We start from the raw sequence: 19,765 nt of genomic DNA, 5'->3' as shown, positions 1-19,765 counted from the left end.
AGATATTTACCATTTACCTAAAGTGAAAGAGAAGCCGTTGATTAGCGTTACCGGCCACAGAACTACGTACGGTTGAAGGCAAGGCAACCGTTCTAATTTCAACGATCTTAATACGTTAGGTAATATCTGAATAATCTGTAATCCCAGATTAAACAGCATGTGAAATGAAAAGATTCTGAAAATATTAGTTTCTGCTCACTCTATATAGGATTTCACAGAAGAGTGGCTAAGCCTTCGTACTTGTACGACATATCCCCTTGCCGGCTCAAGACTAAATACCAAAAATAAGCAGTCAATTTGGCTTCTCGTATAATTTTTGATTCACCGCTGCTCACATTATCTGTATCATAAAGTTGGGAACTTTATTGGGAAGTTCTCTATGACTGTAACGGCCTGTCCTTCATACAAGTTTATTTAATAAATTCCGTTAGTAGGTTCCCTCTCTCTTTTATCGTGGTCTGGTGTTCCACCACTCCTTACTTCACCGTTCGAGAGGTGGAAAGACATAGTCTTGTATTTATCTTATCATGCGTAGCATATTGTATAAGCAAGTTGTTTGCATTCATTCGCTGAAACGGGCAGCTCACGATCAGTTGGTCGGTGAAAATACGTACTGACAAAATTCTCGATGCTGGTATTAGAATTAAATTGGTTCACGTGGGTTTAATTTTCGTTGAACTGCCGATTTGTGGTTCATAACAGCGTATTTTACCTCTGAGCGTGGGTGGTGGTCAAGGGAAACGAAGAATCAATAGAAGAATTGTAATCAAAATGAGAGGTGCATTTGCAACGTTTGGTGTAATCTGTTGTTTCGTCATCGCAGTACAAGGAAACTCTGTGAATAACGTCGACCCGTCAGTGAAGATAAAAAACGGCACACTCGTGGGTGTTTTGATGAAAACGAGAAAGGGGCGAGAATACGTTGGATTTAAGGGAATCCCTTACGCTCTTCCCCCAATCGGAGAACTTAGATTTCAGGTATATCAGAATTTCATTATATATTCCTACCGCATACGTAGGTTATAAGTGTTCGTCAACCATATAATTTAGAACTCGTCAGTTGAATTCTTCCACGTTAATGAAGTGAGTAAAATCTGTTCACAGTTTAAAGTAGGTTATACCGATTATTACTTAGTGAATAGGAAATGTGAGAACGGTGTTGAAAATTGTAAATTGCCGTGCCTTACCTCGTTGCAAGTTCTCAGGAATGATGTAAGGTATTGCTGCGAAGATATAATTTTTTTCTCGTTCATTTCAATCTCAAGTGTGGCACAAAACCGGTTATGTGAATATTTAGTTTTAGCGCATTATAAATTCACTTAATCAAGCTCTACCTATAACGGGTTGACCGCATCTTCTGAGTTTCAGACTCTACGCGTGATGTGCAGTTTACTTCGGAATAAGTAAGTTATTAAAAAATCTCGCTGGCACCAAGTTCGGATAGTTGCCAAAATTTCCCTGACTGTGATTCTAAGCACTTTTTCATCAGGCTCTGGCTGTATAAGTTAGGCACGCGATTCAAAGTTCTACACGCGGTATACGTAAATATACTATAATTTCCGCGTGCGATTATTAAGATACCTCGAGAGAACTAGTATGCTAATACGAGGAACATGACACGTTTACGTTGAAATATACTATCCGTATGATAACTGGTGAATAATACTCTCGGTTCCGCGATTTGTGTGTCTGAATCTTTTACGAATTCCACAAAATCAAGAGACGCATTTATAAAAACGCACTTCAACCCCCCGAATCGCCTATTATCATTGCCTAAACCTACTGAAAAGACAATGGAACAATAAAGAGTCTAAAACATTTGCAAATTTATTGCCCTATGAAATAAAATTATGAAGTCGAGGACATAAACGGGACATCATTATTGTCATATGACATTTTTTTATTTCAACTTTCCTCGAATGCTCCGAACACAATTCTAAATTACAGATCGACGCTTCTACTTGAAAATTCTAAGCAGTAATTTGACTCTAGTGTTCTATACTAGGATAAAAATACCTACCGATCATCATTAGCATGTGATAGAATGACGGTGGTGAAAGTTCTCAGTAATTTACCGTTACTACGCCGTTGAGCTAAAGATTCGAAGAGGCTCCGAAGCTCTTAAATATTAGCTCCATCTATAAGAACAGAAAAAGTAGTGTAACTAAAACCAAAAGGTCTACTTCGCGTTGAAAAAATGTATACCGCGTATCGTCAAGGGCAGCTGTCAACAATGATACTTGGGCTTACGAAATTTTGATGCGAATGAGTGATTTGCATTTAATTTATTTGATGTGTACGTTATTGATTTTCAGTACTGGTTTGAAAGTAATGAATAATTTATACTCTTAAGGATACAACCTTGCAAGTCCATAATTTGGATAGATCTAATTAATGTTGGTAGGCTCCAAGGTCAACAGTCGGTTGGGACGGTGTTCGGTCAGCCAAAGAAGATGCGGAAATCTGTGTACAGCGAAACATCTATGTTCATCAGGAAGAGATTGTCGGGAACGAGGACTGCCTATATTTGAATGTCTATACTCCGAAGTTACCAATTTCTGGTCCGGGTAACCTCGATAATCCGCATCCAGCTCTGCCGGTTCTTGTGTGGTTCCACGGGGGCGGCTGGATCGCGGGAGCTGGTCACTCCGAGTTTTACAACGCCAAGTTTCTCCTTGATCATGATGTCATTCTCGTCACCATGAACTTCAGGTGAGCCTTGATTCCGAATCGTAATTTCTAATTTTAAATTCAATCCCCATTTGAAAGAATCTCAATAATTCCTCTCTATCGTTGTCTTCGAAAACTTGACATTGTATGCTAGCGTGATGCTTATTATACGTGACTAAGCAGAAAAATGTTTCAAGGATCGACAACGGATGAGTACCTATTAAATCGTTACATCTACAAAATTACTCGCTGACGTACAGATTACTCAATGAATTCTCTGTCAATGCTATGAGTTGCAAAAAACTAAAATGCCTATATTATAGTAATTTGATCATTTTTTTTTTCTTGCAGACTCGGCCCATTAGGGTTCTTGAGCACGGAAGACATGGCGTCCCCTGGCAATAACGGACTGAAAGATCAGAACCAAGCACTGCGATGGATTCAAGAAAATATCGCTGCCTTCGGTGGTGATACCAACAGGGTGACCATTTTTGGTGAGAGCGCTGGCGGTGCTAGCGTAAATTTCCATATGATGAGCCCTCTCTCCAAAGGTACGTTGTATCCCGTGGATGCAAAGTGAGGGATCCCTGTTTCGGATCATTTAACTTGGTTAGAGCCTGACAGAGGTGAAATATTTTTTAAATCCTATTGAGTTTCTGTCGAAGAGATAATCCTCATGACTAACGAACACGCAGCGCAGCTTTTTTGAATATTGCATATGCATATACATATTTCCATTCCCTCCTGCGCCTACCTTCATTTCTCGGCATTCACTTGCATATCCATATACTTCTATTAGAAAATGAAGATGATAAGTGAAGTATACATATAACTGGGCGATGCGATTGACGCTAATGTCAGAAAAAGCTAGTCGGCCCGTACATATTTATTACGATCAGGTCGTTGAATCGCTTATAAGGTCGCTTACATACCCTTGGCGTCCCAAAAACAGGTCGATTTTCAATTTTTCGTTTTTAACTCGGGTGTTGGAATGATAAGGTCGAGCGTTAGCACACAATTAGTATGCATAGTCTTGACATGTTACAGATTTTTATTTATCGAAAAATATACATAAACAATGCAGTTATTGTTATTTAAACAAAGCGATGTAGCCGCCGCATGGCTCGGTCACGTACATGATTTCGCCAACTAGATTCATATGCAATTAGAAATTGAAAAATCCTCTTTTTTTTTAAATCGCCAAGTTGCAATGCTTTGAAAGCAATTTTCATTAAAAATGCGTATATAGCTTTTGCCGCCAGGTTGATGTTTCTAAGAATTGCGTCATAGAGTTTCTGTAAATAGATTTCGGCAAAACTTTTCAATTCCATCCAAACCAATTCCAAGTAATCGAAAAGCAGAAACTACTCGTCGGTTCACTTTGTAGGCTTGCTGAGCTTCGCCGGATTTCGGGCATGCCGTGACTTTTGTAGGCTTACACTTGTCACACGAAATGAATAATTGAAAATCTAGCCCAGCGATATTCATTTCTGTAAATTTCACCTTCCATTAGATCAAATTAATAATCACACTAGATATTTATTTGCGCACAATCAACAGGTACTAAGTGATTTAACGACCTGGTCGTAATTGTGTAGTGCGTATATTCTAGAAGGGGATAAAGATAGGCTATAAAATAGGCAACGAAACACCGCTTGTCTGATTGTGAGTATGAACACACATATTTCAGATGTCAAGCATGCCTGACTGTAATTGCATATAACACTGTCGTATAATTATATTAAATATAATCAGGCTTAGGAAATAGTCGTTCTACTTGACGGTAGATTCACCTCAATAATGTAATAAAATGTTATATTCGCAGCGTCAATTAGATCTACGTACTTTCACATCTCATTCAAGATCTAATCGTACACTGCAATAAGCAATTCAATTTCTTTAAGATCTGGTAAAGATATAATATTCTGCATTAATCTTTTTTTGGTATTTTCTCACCATCTGATTTCGCAAACACTTGTTAATAAGAGATTCGTATACATCGGTATGAAGGCTATGAATGTATACGCCATGCTGGCGTAGAACTCTATGTTTGAGCCTCATAAGATCTCGATAATTGATTGTTACAATTTGGAGGTACGATATAAAGCAAGGTATTCAAATCAGGTTTGTTCCATCGCGGTATCTCTGAGAGCGGTACAGCCATTTGTCCATGGGTATTGACAAGGCCAGGGCTCGCCATCAGACAGACGCGGCGCCTCGGGCAGCTTGTGGACTGCACCCAGGATGATACCGCCCAACTTATCGAATGCCTGCGTACAAAAGATGCTGTCGATATCACAGCTACGGATCGCGATTTTCAGGTAAGCACTGTAAGAGCTAATAGGATGCTATAGTCACTCTTTACCGTCTGAGTAAAATATCATTCTTCTCGACTATCATTAAAGCCTACGCAGCGGTGATGTGAAAATGCCGCCGCAGTTAGCGTAATTTTACATGCAATGCTGAACATGAATGTCCGAAGACTTTTTTTTTGCCGTTAAACGACGGCCAATGTATTCCTGTAATTTAATTACCACTGATTGTGTAAGATTTCCTGGCTTTATTCTTGCATATAACAAAAAAGTTTTTGCATACGTCTTTTCAGAATTGTATGTAGAATTGGGCTGACTGCATCGTTTTCGCTTCAGTGTTGCGTAGGCTGTGATAATGACGAAAAAAAGGAAAATTTTACCCTCTTGGTGAATACTAACTAAAGCATTCTTTTAAGTGGTGGCTGAACGGTATAAAAACAAGAATTTGAAAGGTACGATAATTAGACTGGCAACACAAATCACAAATTATTTAGAAAACAATACCTAGGGACTATAGAGTAGGCACGAAGAATAAGCAAGCATTCCGCAGTTTTATTCGACTTTTTGAATCCAGATAGGCGAAGCGAAGCAGAATGTCCCAGATTATGGTAGCTGTGGTTAAACTCTGGAGCGGATAGCAAATAAAGCAAATATGTCATTAATCTCTTTGCGGATCGATATAATCCTTTGCTAATGACGTAAGTCACAAGTCGCACTGCGTAAAAAGCATACATTTTTTCTTGCCTCATCAATCGATGAAAGGTCCAATCGGATTAAGTATAGCAGGAGAGCAATGAATGCTGGAACGCAAGTCGTCTGTAGTGGGAAAAACGCATGTGCGTTTCTTCACCGATTCTGCATATTAGAATACTTCGTGTCAGACTCACTGAGTAATTCGAAAGTGATCAAGGTATGCAGGTAATTGCTGTATATTGTGAATTAATCTGAAATGGATACATGTTGCGTAAGCTTTTTTTCTACTCCGTCGTAAATGATGCTGAGCTAATACAGTACGAAAAATCTTTACAAAATGCATTCATTTTATTTTCTATTCGTAACACCGTGCCAACGTTGAGAAATAATTTTCAATACTCGTGACTGTAGAAATGAGAGTGAATATCTATTTCTCGCCGCGCGATCTATCCACATAAGTTATGCTACATGGCTGGTGTAATGATATTCGTAACAGGTTTTTTGTTGCACTATGTCATCAGGAATTCGGATACTGTCCGATGATCCCGTTCCGTCCAGTCGTCGAACCTCTTCATCCCGGAGCATTTTTGATCGAAGATCCAGCAACAGCTTTGAAATTTGGCCACCAAGTTGACGTTCCTTGGATGACTGGCATTACGTCCCACGAAGGATCTCTCAAAGTACCCGGTGAGTACACCATTTTGATTGTTGCTAATGCAATACGTTAACGAACAAAACATAAGTTTGAATATATTTATGAAGAAATCTACGGAATAAACGATGGGGAGCAGGCGAAGTTGCTCGATGAAGATTTTGAAAAATGGGCCCCGATAACACTGATGTACCAGCATCATTGCCCAAAAGAGCATCACTCGGAAGTTGCAAAGAGAATAAGAGACTTTTATCTCGGTGATCTGCCAATTGACAACTCGACCAGGTACAACGTAATAGATGTAAGTATACTGAATTAAACAAAGAAATTAATGTTTTTGTAAAGAGCATTCAGCAGTCCTACCATTGCTGATCGAGCAAACTCCCTTTTTTCTTCCTATGTTAAATAAACAAACAAACGGAAAAGGTTTAAATTTCGACGGTGCATTGCTCTTTTATAGCGAAATTTAGGAAAGTTACTTATATCCCGAAATTCGAACCCTTTCCGTTTGTTTATTGATTTCATATATAAAGAAAAAGGGTGAGTTTGGTCGGTCGGTAAAGGTAGGACTGATACATGCTATTAAGGCTGGTGTCTTAGATTGTACCTTTGCTATTGCGAAACTTTGACGCAGCTGTATTCGGACGCGTGGTTCAACGTAGCTGCGGATAATGCAGTGAGAGATTACCTTGACACTATGGCTTCGCCAGTTTTCTACTACTATTTCGCTTATCAAGGCGACGTGTCATTTAGTAGTATATTCGGGGATCCTGATCATGACTATGGTGTTAGTCACGCTGACGAACTCCAGTACTTGTTCCCCGTCGGTGAGCAGCTTTTCAAAGATGTTCCTTTGAGCGAAGAAAGCTTTAAGATCGTCGATATCATGACTACGCTGTGGGCTAATTTCGCCAAGTTCGGGTGAGCATATAGTGGACAAGTATTATAATCAGTTAAATCCAATTGATCAGATAACCTGGTTTTTGATACTTGCAGAAATCCAACACCTGAAGTAACACCAACCGTTCCCGTTAAGTGGCTGCCAGTACGGACACACAATCTTGAGTATCTGCATATTGGAGGATCCCAAGATTTGTATATGGCCTACAATCTTCTAATAGACAGAATGCAGTTCTGGGCAACTTTGCCCCTGCAAGGACTATCTTATGTTGAGCCAAACGATGCTCGTCCTTCGAAAGATGAATTGTAGGGTAAAAATATACTAAATAATACAAGTAATCACAGAGGTGCACAGAAACTTGCGTCAACAATGTTGTTAATTATATTTACATGTATGTACCGAAAGTTCTTCACGAAAAGATCAGCTCGTAGTGTGCGCGATTCAAGTTGTTCAATTTCGATTGTCTGACATCAGTGCTCGCTGTCTGAAGCAAACTTTCGCTGACAAGAACAAATTCCCTAGAATCGACCGGTTGACAAGTTACAGTCAAACTTATCTCCCTCGCTTATTGAGGGTGCGTTCTGATATTAGCTCTCAGTGCTGTCAACAAACTTTTATCTCTTTTGCGCTGCCGAGTTCGTGAGTAGCTCTGCTTATTCCTTAGGGAGCGCTGCAGGTTAATTTCGGAACGCGCACTAAGAATCGCTGGGTCACGCCGCCGCTGAGATCCACTTCGCATGGATTACTCTGAGTACCATGCTGATAACGTTTTTACGAAGTTGGTTATGTTTGAAACCTAGACGAGTGGCAATTATCGAGCAGGTCCTTTCAAGAAGGACTCTTGAGACATCTATATTTACATACATTTCCAAAAGGTTCCAAAATTATTATGTACTCTCAAAGTCTCACTGAGATTCGACTTGCGTCCATTGAATGATCAGCTTTCCCGTTGATGCGATTCCAACCAGCTTTTCACTACCTTCGTGTATTGCACATATGCATCGCATCTCTTTCATCCACACAGCAATTAGGTTAAGATAGGTCCGTACGGACGTAGTATCTCTGTTTAGTATGGTCGCTTTACACATTGGCTCTAAGAGGAAGAACTGTTTCTGGAAGAATATAAGGAAAAATATTTATTTGGTATGTGAACCAATGTCCTCTGATATTGAACTCCATGGCCTGGACAATACTTTTATAAGCCCAAGCGCCTCGTCGAACCTGTTCTTCTTCAGATCCACACATCTAACACCGATACTCATTCGCCCCCAGATGATTGCAGCACTGATATTTTTCGCCTGATGGGAGCTGACAGAAGATTCCTTCCGTTCCATATCGACGAGATAATCTGAAGAGCATTGGAACAATTCCGCGGTAGGGTTATATTTAGTTGTTTTGTCATTTGCTTGCATATTTGGAACGTTCAAATGATTTTCAGTTAGGTTATTGCCCTTTGCATAGTCGAAAAGTCTTCGTGCTTCTGCCAATTATTTGTTATACGTACATACCGTCACTTGTTGTTCAAAGCTTATTCATTTCGATGTATTGGATTGCCTGAAGACTACTTCAGTTTTGTCCCGCGTAAATGTCATGAAAGTCTGCTTCAAAAATAATCGATCCCAAACTTAAGAACTCAATTTCGTACAAAATTATTAGTAATTTTAACAAACGGTAAGGGGCATGCTAGCTAAATTTGAGTAAATTCGATCTATCAAGATGGACGATAACGAACCCTCGCAAAACGAAGCTATGATGTTGGCTCGAGCCAGGATGTTTGCGCCACTAATCTGGGATATGACGCCAGACTTTGAGATTCAGAGTCTGAAAGATACGCGTTACGAAGAAGCCATCAATCTGATAAAAGTTTGTGGTTCTGATATCGTAGCAGCTGACATTACTTGACCTCGAGGTGATTGGTGGCAGCTTTGGAATAGCGAAATCGTTATTTTATGGAACTCTTTCATACGCATTGTCCAGATATCGATACGGGCATAATAAGATTGTTCAATGATTCATACTCACAGCATCATTACATCAAAGAGGACCCAATGTGTGCGTCATGCGAATTTAACAAGGAGGTCAGCTCTGTCACGAGGTTTCTGGAAATGGCGCGTACTTGGATGAAAGATACTTTAAGCATATGCGCTTTAAGCGTACGCACTGGTCGACTAGTCGGAGTTGCCGTCATGAGAATAAACGCTTTGAGTGAGAAGGCGGAGATCTATAATCGAATCCAAGTATGTAGATTCGTGGGTTGGTGTCATTAAAATTTGATGCCGAATGTTCTCTACTCAAAATTACTGTGTTATGTACGTTTTCATCAGGTTCTAAAAGGTGAGGTGCTCCCAAAGATTATGCATTTGAAGAACACCTTGGTAAAGCAAGTCGAGATTTACAAGACACTGAACATCGAGGAGTACTTGATGATCTATATTTTGTCTATTCATCCATCTTTTGAACGAAAGGGAGTTGTAGCGGCGCTGATGCAGGCTACAATTTCCGTTGGCAGATCCTTGAAATCACCTATTATTTTTGGGATATTCACATCCAAGGTGGACCAAGATATCGCAGAGACTCTGAATTTTGAAACGTTCTCGATCGTTCAGTACAGTCGATGGATCGTTGACGATGAGGTTGTATTTGATGATCCTGGAATTGGCAATTACTCGGCGGCTCTGATGGGTTTTGTCGTACCGAAAGAACAACCCGAAGAAACCTCCATAAAGTGGAAAGATGGCTCAAAAAAGGAAAAAATATAAAAGATGTCTTGAATCTCTGCGAGTAGTGGAGAGACAGTGTTATAAATCACATGGCAATTCCCGTTGGCTTTGAAGTTCATCTCTCAGGTAACAAATCCTTCTGCATTCACTACGAAAGATGTGGAAAGCGAATAAACTATACCATGTCTTGAAATCGAAACCAAAGACATGAGATGATACTAAGAAAAGAAAAACGATAATAAATAAATATGAAGTATCAAGTATCCGGTTGAAGTAGCTGTGTAAAGTTGTGACAGTATTGCGATGGATAATTTTTTAAATACAATGAGTAACTAACAATAAGCCGACGTTCAGCTCTTATAGTATAAATGAATTGTGCGAAAGTAAACACTCGTATGTCCCTGCATAAGCCAACCCAGTCACTGTGTGACAAGTACAATTATCTAACATTGCATAAGTATTTCAAGACAAAACGTAGTATTAAGCAAGCCACGTAAATGTTGCTGCTCACCTGACAAGTATGACATGTCAAAGCGACCGTTACTCGGTACCTTACTTCACGACGATAAGCAGCATAAGGGGCCTGCTAGTGGTTGGTAAGAGGACACGATGATCTCTGCAGCCGGTATGGTTCTTCCTGACACGCTTGTCGGTATCGGAGGCCGCCTGTTCCCTCGACGATGGCGGGGCGTCAGAGGTTTCGTGTAACAGTGGCGACCATGCGCTCGATGAAAGCATGCGCGAAGATTCGACGTTGAAGGCGAGTTCACGTTCAGTGCATGGCGGCCCGGGGCCCAACTTCGTGCTCCGCACTTGACTCTTACCATCGAGTATTGAATCGCGGTACCTTCGTCAGAGTACTGGAAAGTGTGTGCTGGTGACAATTTCTTGTTGTTGTTGTTCTTTATTTCCACATTTATTTTTCTCCACTGTTATCAACGAGCTGCATCGGTTTTACTCTGCATCTCGCGTACAGTCTTTGGCTCTTCACTGGAGAGTGCTCCTAGAAAAGTGTACTTTCGGAGGAGTAAGGCGGTATTCACGTGAGTATACTTATACTATGACGTTTCATACTGAACTGGTACTGTGCCATAACTTTTGATATCGGAAAATCACTGTCACTTTGAATCATGTACAGCTCGGTTACTCCGTTATGAGGCAAGGCGTTGCTGCACATAGAATTCATAGCATGTATATCTATAGGCATTGCGCGCACCTTGCAGGTCGGCTACATGATCCATCGATATTTATACTTTTCCTGTTAAATGACGGTACAGTATCTTTGATAAACACGAGGATACACGTAACAACCTGTCAATGACATTCGATGTCGCAGCCCCGTAAGCTATAAGTATGCTAACAATAAGCCGACCAGTATTCGCAATGTAAATTGCAAAATACCTTCCCTAATTTCAGAAATATTTGCTGTGAGTAATTCTTTTTTGCCCAAAGTAGCAATGTTTATGGCCCTCAAGGTTTTCAGCACTCTAAATCATTATAAATTTGTATTTCTTTTTTTTTGTTTCACAAAGTCAAGATTTTCCAAATAATCGGCCACCTCCCACTTATAGGGTGGCGGAGTTTTTACTTATACTACTTCTCCTAATGCCGTACTTTTGTACGGATTAGACGTATCATCGAATGTACGAAATAACGAGTTTCAAATAGGCGTTTGCAAAAAAGTATGAAATATTCCAAGGCTGGCACAGATTCCCAACAATGAAAATTGAAAAAGTTTCAAAATCAGGGTCAGCCGATTTGATACGGCTACTTACAGACATACGTATACCTGTCCATCGACCCAAGGTTGTGGATTAATGTCAAATGAATCAAAATAACAGAGAACAACATCAGATCAGACGAAGGTTTATTTGGTGATTGGTAGTTCGGGTGTAACAGAATGTCACTCGATGGACGAAGAAAGAACAGTGATTCGGTAAGCTGGTTATCAATATTATCACCTACCTATCTACTTGCCTGACAACCAACCGCACAGAATTCGTCGGACTGTTAGAAACTCGCTCGCTCGTTTGCGAAGAGAACACGCAAGTGCAAGTAGTATCGGTGTTCACGATTCTGATCACGGTTGTATCAAGCGCCATTAATCTTACTCACGATCAGCTGCGGTCGGCATTGAATTGCCAAATAAAGAGGAGTAGGGTGAGGGTGATATTTTCAGACAGCTTAATACATAAAATATATTTATTTTTGAGAGTGTAATATCGTCTGGAGAGGGATGAGTACACATGCACCTCCATCCATCCACGTAATAAATGCCTGTGTATGGTATCTTTGTTCACTGGAAACTGATTTTGACCAGAAAATGAAATTATCTGGTTGTCATCCTTATCACTTCCGGTGATGGATTCTCGACTACCAATGAATTGAGAATTTGTGAAAAAAACTAGTCAAATTCGCTTTACCGACAAGCTTGCGTAATATCGTGGTTTTATTAAATATGTATGTAGCGTCATTAAACTTTGGACGAATCGCCACGAGGAAACGCTAATTATGGCTCGGCCATACAAAATCAGCGGTGAAGTCATTCAGCTTGTTAATGACAAGTGACGCGACTGACACGAGTGTCGGGATAGTACAATGTACAAAAATCGCTTGGAAGAAGGGGTAACCATTCTTGCATTAATTGTTCTTTCCTGCAGAAAGTAAGTAAGCGCCTAGAGTGATGGAACGGAATGAGGGATGAAAAATAAATTAATAAAATTAAAAGAAACAAGTATAATTTCCTGCTACCACATTGAAAATGGCCCTCGTAGCGAGAGTCCCAGAAATATCTTGTCGGGTCCTATTAATAACTCCTGGAGGCGGCTGAGACACGCAGGGAAAGGAAGCAGAGCAAAGTGTCGGGGTGCGCCGGAGCGAGATGAGGGTCGTGGGCCGCAAGAGGCAAGACGCGAGGCTTGAACGATGAGACGCGGCAGGCACACCCCTTTTTCACGCTCTTGAGGCTGCGGCGCGCAGACAGAAAAAAATATACCCAATAAAGGTAACCGCCCGAAGTGGTTTCTTTAGGGGGGCAGAACGAGCTGCAATGTGAAAACTTGTTGGAAGCAAACAGAAAATCTCTTGAAGTCACTCCAGTAACAACTGCATATTAGCTCCTCATGTCTCGAGAAAATGTTCATAGTCAGATGTCGATTTAAGGGAAGAGCGAATAAGTAGATAGACACGAATCATATGCGCTTTGGAAAATTTTACACGTAGGTTGTGCTTTCCACCTAATTTGTGGACATACGGCGTGAGGTTAAAATATGTCTTGTAATCAGATGCACGTAAAATGTAAACTTGTGTCATGAAGAACACGATATTCGAGTGCACGCTATGTATACAGTCACGCTTACCTGGCGTCAAGTTGCCTTTTCAATGCGGATCGCACTTGGTTTATAAATTTTTACGATTGTTTGATATGCTAATGTGAGGTACTATATTTTTGCTGGAAGTAGCATGTATATGACGATCTAGTGTAAGAAGGAAAGTTGATTCAACCCTTCCGTTGATGAGTAATTCGAAAACTGTGTACGGAGGGTTTAATCGGTCAATTGGAAGTATACCATCGCCTTAATCGACCACAAACAATTTTGATTTACAGGAGCAGTGGTTTAAAGATCCACTTGACGCGGGATCTTCAAGTTTGAGGGGAGAATTACAGAGCTGGTTGATGAGCGTTTGCCCGAGGTCGCGGTTATAGGGCAAATGTTTATAGCCAGGACATGCCTCTGTGCTCCCCTGCTTCCGTAAGGTGACATGCGTGCGTGCGTGCGTGGCACTGTGCGTTTCAGGCCCGTGTACGGGCATGCAGCTACGATGGATGCCCACCATCGTGACGCCTGCGTTGCCGCGCAGTTGGTATGGCACTTAAAGGGTCGCAGAAAACAATCCATGCCGTGTTATGACAGGGGCACGTGCCTTTTAATGTATCAAGGGTGTGTATCGGAGCACAGCTTTGGTGTATGTACATACCTACAATACGTACTGCTGGCTAAAACCCCTTCATAGACACTTTCCTCAGCTATTTTAATAAGCTGACTTATCCGTACCCAATCTACCCCTCTCGCATTGGTACGTATTCACTACAAACACATTTGCATTATTGTCTCTCTACAAATTCATTGGCACGTAAATATCAATTTAAAAACACTTTTTCACATAAGATTCGCCTGATTTTTTACCGTTGCTGTAACCGGTTACGTGAACTTCGTATTTCGATCCTTGCTGGTGTCGGAAGGTCTCACATCCGGTAGATTTTATCCCAAGTGAGTATCAGAAGCAGAAAAGCCCTGTATTGATGCCAAAGCTACGGAAAACGATTTCTGTCATCTCACCCTCAGCTGTCCATCTTGATACTCTTCAATCTCTGCTGATTATGCGCTCACCGTTTCGGACGTCAACGATGAGGGCAAAATCCCATCTGGCGAGTCGCTGGGGATGAATTTCGAAGGTCTATATTCACCATGTTTCACGCCATTTGGTTCCCTTAGGTACTCGCGGGGACTATGAAAGTTCACTCACTCACTTCGGGCTCTTTTGAGTTGATTATTAGAACGACGAGCCATTTGTAATGCTTAATTGACAGTTCGTTGATCGTAGTGGAGGGTGCTGTTCGATTTCAACCTCACAACTTGACGAAATTCCGTTCCTACTGCACAGCTAGTGGACCTAGCCCGAGTCTTCGTCGCCCAATTTTTCATGCCGGTACGTGAGTACATCTGATCTGATCTGATTAACTCTTGATGATCTCTTGCGGAAGTCAAGGCTATTAAATAATATGAGGGTTTGTAAGAATCGTGAAAGTAATTATTACGACACTGAGGGTTTCATTCTCTCTCTCTCAGAAAGATAGGTGGCGTGGTCGTAAAGACGTTATGTCCTTGGTCACCGACGCCGCGATAGCGTCGGTATCGCGCGCTCGCCCGCCACGATGCCGCAACGGTTCCCGAATACGAACTTCCTCAGCGACCGGAAGTCTGCCCCTTCTCCCCCACGCACCTACCACCCACAGCTTCGAACGGCACGTCTCCGTCCTCGGCGCTCGATTCCAACTCTCGAAATGCGAACGTGGGTATATACCTACTGTTACCCGTATCCACGTGGAAACACTAACCTACGCAGTGCTGTACGTAGGTACGGATTCGAGGACTGCAGCTTACAAAGCCGTTGCGTCGCACGTCGTGTGGTAACGGATAAAGATACGAACCACGGAGTGACCGAACCCAGACAGCTGCATTTACGTATAGGTAGATAGGTAGATGGGTATCCGACCCATGGATCCATGGACGCTCGAGATGACGGATTACGAGAGTCCAATGCAGGGGTGCTCAAATGCACGAGGCTGAAGTCAGTAACGTTAATGTAACCGAACATCAGGGAAAAATCATTATTGCCCAATTTCCTAGACTGACTTTCAAGGATTTGGCTTTGCAGAATATGAGTCCATGTTACCATTTATCCTCATTCGAATATATACCTACCAAAGTTTCCGGGCTCTTAGGTTTGCGGTAAGGAGTACAAACTCCCGCCCTGGAGAAACCTTTGCTGATCATAGTTTTCTCCGGACTTCCACGGTACGCTTCTTCAGGGATATTATTTGCGCAACGTGCTGCTTATCTCGCTTTAAGAACAAGGTCAACCTTTCGAAACCAAAACCCATCCGACGTAGTGTATACTCGTAAGGTCTACGGTTCTTGATATGACTCTGGAGACAAGTTCTTGAAATATTGTACGATGGAAATGTACCTTTAAGGTGGACCTTCTTTTACGTTTTACACTCATGATATAATGGATTACGCACACATTATCATCTCAGGTTGTGTATTTCATGTAATGCTACACAAGGGAAACCTGATATCGCAGCAATGTAAACTAAGCTTTTGTTCGTTTATAATTCTGTATACAGGGTTTCGAGATTCTTACCTACAGTCTGGATAATACATGTTCTGCATAACTTTACCAGTGACTAGCCGGTTGGGCACTATGCAGTGTGCATGCCTTGCGTACTTAATTAAAAATTTATATTTAATAATATAATTATTGCAATGAAAAAAGAATAGGTTATTCTTGAAGAATAGACAAATTTTTTTCATGTATCAATTACAAGTGCAAGCTGAACTATCAGTAGAAAAGTTTTATTCACGATAAATTGTACAAGTACCGAAATGAATGTACAATCAAGTCGCGAGTCCAGGCAAAAATAAACGATTGCTCGTTAGTTCTATTGGCTTCAAGTTTTCAAATTCAAAGGGCATGGATAAACCCGCGGTTGTGCCCGACGCCTTACTCTCTATATTGTAAAAAAATGATGGTTTGAAAATTGATTAATATTACACAATTATAGGCCAATTTTGTGGTCGATTCGGAAATTCAACGTCAGATACTGTTTATAGATCAGTATCAAGTAGTGTTAGTTTTAAGATATCGAATTATCGTCTGTAAGAGTTCACACCGAGTTTTTCTCACAGTGTAAGTGTCTATTTGATTTGTCGCAAACTTTTCCGTGCCTGCCAAGATGATAAGAAGGCTTTGGATTTTGGACTTCCCAGTGACTCCATTTTTTTCTGTTGTTCAGGACCGTTTAAGATGGTTGGTTTCTTAAACATTGACTTTATTGATGCATTAAACTCAACAGCATTTGGGATTCATCGATTTAACGCGGCTGCCTACATCTGACGGTCGATGTAGAAAGCATCCAGAGTCCGGAGACTGTTTTGATCTAGTTCTTCGGTTTCCTTTCCTTAAGTCACAGTGTCTGAGAAGGGTGTATCTATATATAGCCTCTCCAGTCCCCCGAGTGCACCAGCTCCCTCCACCTTTCCTAGTCGGCTACGTACGTCCATTCGTCCAATTCTTTCTCGTCCCATTACTTTTACTGTTTCAGTTTTGTAGAATCAAGCCAGCAGTCTCGTAACTTCAAGGTGAAAAATTGGAATACCTTAAATAAAATTCCAGGCGTTCTGAATTATGAAAATTTTTGGGATCTAATTATGTGAAGCAGTAAAATCGTATGAGATTATGGGTCATTAGATGCGATGCATATCGAGATTATTCCAATTTCTCAGGAATTCTTGTCTTGGTACGCTACGGATAGAATCGATATTATTCATCAGGGGGAGTCGTGCCAATGGGAAAATTTTCTCATCAGCCCAATGTGACACGTGTGCTTTCAAGTAAGCGACACTTTCTATCCGTTGATCGATTAGAAGAAAAGGAAGCAAAGTCGTTCTTCTGATCGGTATTTAGCCAGATCGACCGCCTTATATCTCGTGATTGATGAAGTGGTACTGACGTGTTAATCCGTCACTAATTATACTAACTAGTTTAGTAATGCTCCCGCGGGAGACAAACGATAAAATGAATTAACGTGGAAAGAAAAGAGAGGGTGAACGCGCTTCCAGATATCCTGCGATGCATCCGTGCCAGAGATAATCCCACACGATTAATATCAACACTGTGAATACATCATACGTACCGCAGTTCAAGGAGTAAGACTTTGTTCAAAAGACATTTTCTAATTAAATGTAGCTCAATGGCCATCATTTTGTAAACTCATCACTATATTCATCTGTGGAATAAAATACAATTTGGCTCCGGTGGATTACGGACGATGTTTTCAATCAAGGATTAGCAATGGTTTTGACTTCCTTTCTTCTTCGTAGTGCTGGAGAAAGCCAGAACAGAAAAGAGAAGAACTGACAATGAGACACGTTGGGCATTAGCTACGTTCTTAGGTCGTAGAAAATCCATAAGAAGTCGGAGATCTGTAACCTTTAATTCTGTATCGTAAGCAGAATGCGGGTTTGTACAGCGGGTTTTAAGCTGATAAAACTGTTTTTAAAAGTGTATGTCTGCATTGTTCAGCTCTGTTTGAGATGTCGTTCCGGGGTGAATACTGACTGAAATTAACCCTTTGATGCATATATTTTTTCTGATATGCGATTCACTTGAAATCTTGCATCCATGGGCTTTTGGGGTCGTTGATTACGGATCTGAATTCGACATTCGAAAATTCAAAATGGCCGATTCAATATGGTGAACGTTGATACAAAAAGTTATTTGGTTTTGATGTAACTTTATGTTGCATGGTTTTTGGGGTCACTTATTACGAATCTGAATTCGAAATAAGAAAATTCAAAATGGCGGACAGACAAAAACAACAAAAAGAAAAATTTTGAAAAACTTTGCCGAACTTTTTGGTGTCTATTAAGGTTGTGCAAAAATTGGCATTCGAATTTGTATGATAGATTAGCAGAAAATGCTTTTTTTCGTGACAAGGTACGACTTTTTGTGCTATTATTGCTATAAATGAATAAATTTTGTATTTTCTTAGATTCAGAAATATTTGTGGGACCGAGTGGAACCAAAAAATTCGGCAGTTGTTACCCAAAAAGTAGTTTAATAAATAAAAAGCTGTAAAAAAAGGTAGGACGCTGAGCGTCCCAGCTTGAATTAAAGAGTTAATTAAACTCACGAGCCTTCCTGAATGGGCAACATAGGTGAACCGGGTGCAAATCACGATCAAAATTGGTCGGTCAAACGAATAACCTTGTTCAACTTTATTCACCCTCGCCAATAAATCAAGACTTATTATTTTCACTAGTACGAACAATACGTTTTCAAAATATTTGTTCTGAAAATATATTTAGATTGCTGCCTTGATTATTCGGTCCATAAACTTGAATGGCCGCTGCAATTCAAATTCAATTCAAGAAAAATATTTGAACCTGTGCAGGAAATATGCATTATCCAGGCTCCTACCTGTCGCCTACTGAAATCACAGTTAAACCGATCAGAAGCTACAAGCCACACAGTTTTCGTTATGTTCCAAGATGTATTAACATTTCTCTGGAGACAAAAAGAACGGCCCAGCCGTGAATCTTCGTTATCATAGGAATTGTTAAAAATGGTTTTGATACACATTGGGGCATTGTATAGAACTTTCTCACTAGTCTCCCTTATATAAAGTTATACCTACGCGTCGTCTCGCTGCAGCTAGATAAGATACCCACGCCAAACGAATACAACTATTTTTTTTGTTACATGTATAGGTGAATATGAAGATTACGTTTAAATGTGTCCTCGCACGTGCATGAAATACCGATGGTGTCTGTGTTACTGGCACTGATAATAAAACCAGCCAGCGAGAGGTGTAAAAAAATGTATAAATAAGAATACATTTTCTTTTTTCAAATCAATAGATACATGTGTCACATATCGTACCATGTCGGAACTTCTCTTATCTAAAAAGAAACCCAGATCAAGTGTCTCGTGAAATCGGACGAGTCTGTAAGTTTATTTACGTTACATTGATAACTTTGGAAAGGCGAAGAAAAATCGATGGAAGCAGCAGAAATTTTTTTTTTAAAATACAAGGGCCAAATGAAATCGTAAAAATTCATAAAATTTCATCCTGTTAATCTAGCCCCGTATAGTTCATAAAGTTTTAAGGTTGTGGCGGAGAACCAATTTCTTGCTACCCACACGAGTGTTTTAATTTGCTCCTCGAGTAGCGATTATTTCCCTTGGCAGGATATGGCGAATTACCTTTTATAATCCAGCGCGAAATGCGAAACGTTGTTCAATTTAAGATCATTGCATGCTAGGCTTCGGTGTCATGACCGTTTGGCAGTAAGTTTGAAAGACGATAAAGCAGAGGAGTGAAAATATTCGCTTGATACATTCGCATCAGATGAGATGATGAATAACCAAACATAACGAAGATTATTTAACCATGATTAAAGTGATTGCGAATATTTGCATAAACTGTGTAAAATCTCTAGATTATAACATAAGATGCGATATACGTTAA

At 40.5% G+C, this 19,765-nt stretch overlaps 3 protein-coding genes across 4 annotated transcripts in view; all 3 read left to right on the top strand.

The window, feature by feature from the left end:
* The first annotated feature begins 542 nt into the window (after positions 1–542).
* LOC124179711 (venom carboxylesterase-6-like) lies at positions 543–7,585 on the top strand. The gene is made up of 8 exons (XM_046564395.1): positions 543–978; positions 2,405–2,712; positions 3,022–3,221; positions 4,795–4,991; positions 6,197–6,362; positions 6,438–6,628; positions 6,962–7,248; positions 7,324–7,585. The coding sequence occupies exons 1-8, from the start codon at positions 772–774 to the stop codon at positions 7,535–7,537; spliced, it is 1,770 nt and encodes a 589-aa protein (XP_046420351.1). The 5' UTR covers positions 543–771; the 3' UTR covers positions 7,538–7,585.
* A 237-nt stretch (positions 7,586–7,822) lies between these two features.
* LOC124179712 lies at positions 7,823–10,317 on the top strand. 2 transcript variants are annotated; one of them, XM_046564397.1, is made up of 3 exons: positions 7,823–8,602; positions 9,253–9,465; positions 9,553–10,317. In XM_046564397.1, the coding sequence occupies exons 2-3, from the start codon at positions 9,277–9,279 to the stop codon at positions 9,985–9,987; spliced, it is 624 nt and encodes a 207-aa protein (XP_046420353.1). In that variant the 5' UTR covers positions 7,823–8,602; positions 9,253–9,276; the 3' UTR covers positions 9,988–10,317. The 2 variants fall into 2 exon arrangements, with proteins under 2 accessions (XP_046420353.1, XP_046420352.1); XM_046564396.1 differs by having other exon boundaries at positions 7,823–9,465.
* Positions 10,318–10,687: 370 nt separating this feature from the next.
* The window catches only part of LOC124179542 (amyloid beta A4 precursor protein-binding family B member 1-interacting protein), a 79,391-nt gene continuing 70,313 nt past the window's right edge, over positions 10,688–19,765 (top strand). The window contains exon 1 of the mRNA XM_046564056.1: positions 10,688–10,991. The gene's annotated coding sequence lies outside the window, so the exon portion shown is untranslated. The remainder of the gene's footprint in view (positions 10,992–19,765) is intronic.

Source organism: Neodiprion fabricii, chromosome 4 (assembly GCF_021155785.1).
Source record: "Neodiprion fabricii isolate iyNeoFabr1 chromosome 4, iyNeoFabr1.1, whole genome shotgun sequence".
Lineage (NCBI taxonomy): Eukaryota > Metazoa > Arthropoda > Insecta > Hymenoptera > Diprionidae > Neodiprion > Neodiprion fabricii.
This window is presented reverse-complemented; position numbering and strand designations above follow the sequence as displayed.

What these genes read in the sequence shown, in the direction of transcription:
- LOC124179712 (XM_046564396.1), top strand. Translation starts at nt 9,178, where the DNA reads ATGGAACTCTTTCATACGCATTGTCCAGATATCGATACGGGCATAATA. An exon ending in AGATCTATAATCGAATCCAA is followed by an intron (nt 9,466 to 9,552) that starts GTATGTAGATTC and finishes CGTTTTCATCAG; the next exon opens with GTTCTAAAAGGTGAGGTGCT.
- LOC124179711 (XM_046564395.1), top strand. Translation starts at nt 772, where the DNA reads ATGAGAGGTGCATTTGCAACGTTTGGTGTAATCTGTTGTTTCGTCATC. An exon ending in CTACGGATCGCGATTTTCAG is followed by an intron (nt 4,992 to 6,196) that starts GTAAGCACTGTA and finishes CTATGTCATCAG; the next exon opens with GAATTCGGATACTGTCCGAT. An exon ending in GCTAATTTCGCCAAGTTCGG is followed by an intron (nt 7,249 to 7,323) that starts GTGAGCATATAG and finishes TGATACTTGCAG; the next exon opens with AAATCCAACACCTGAAGTAA.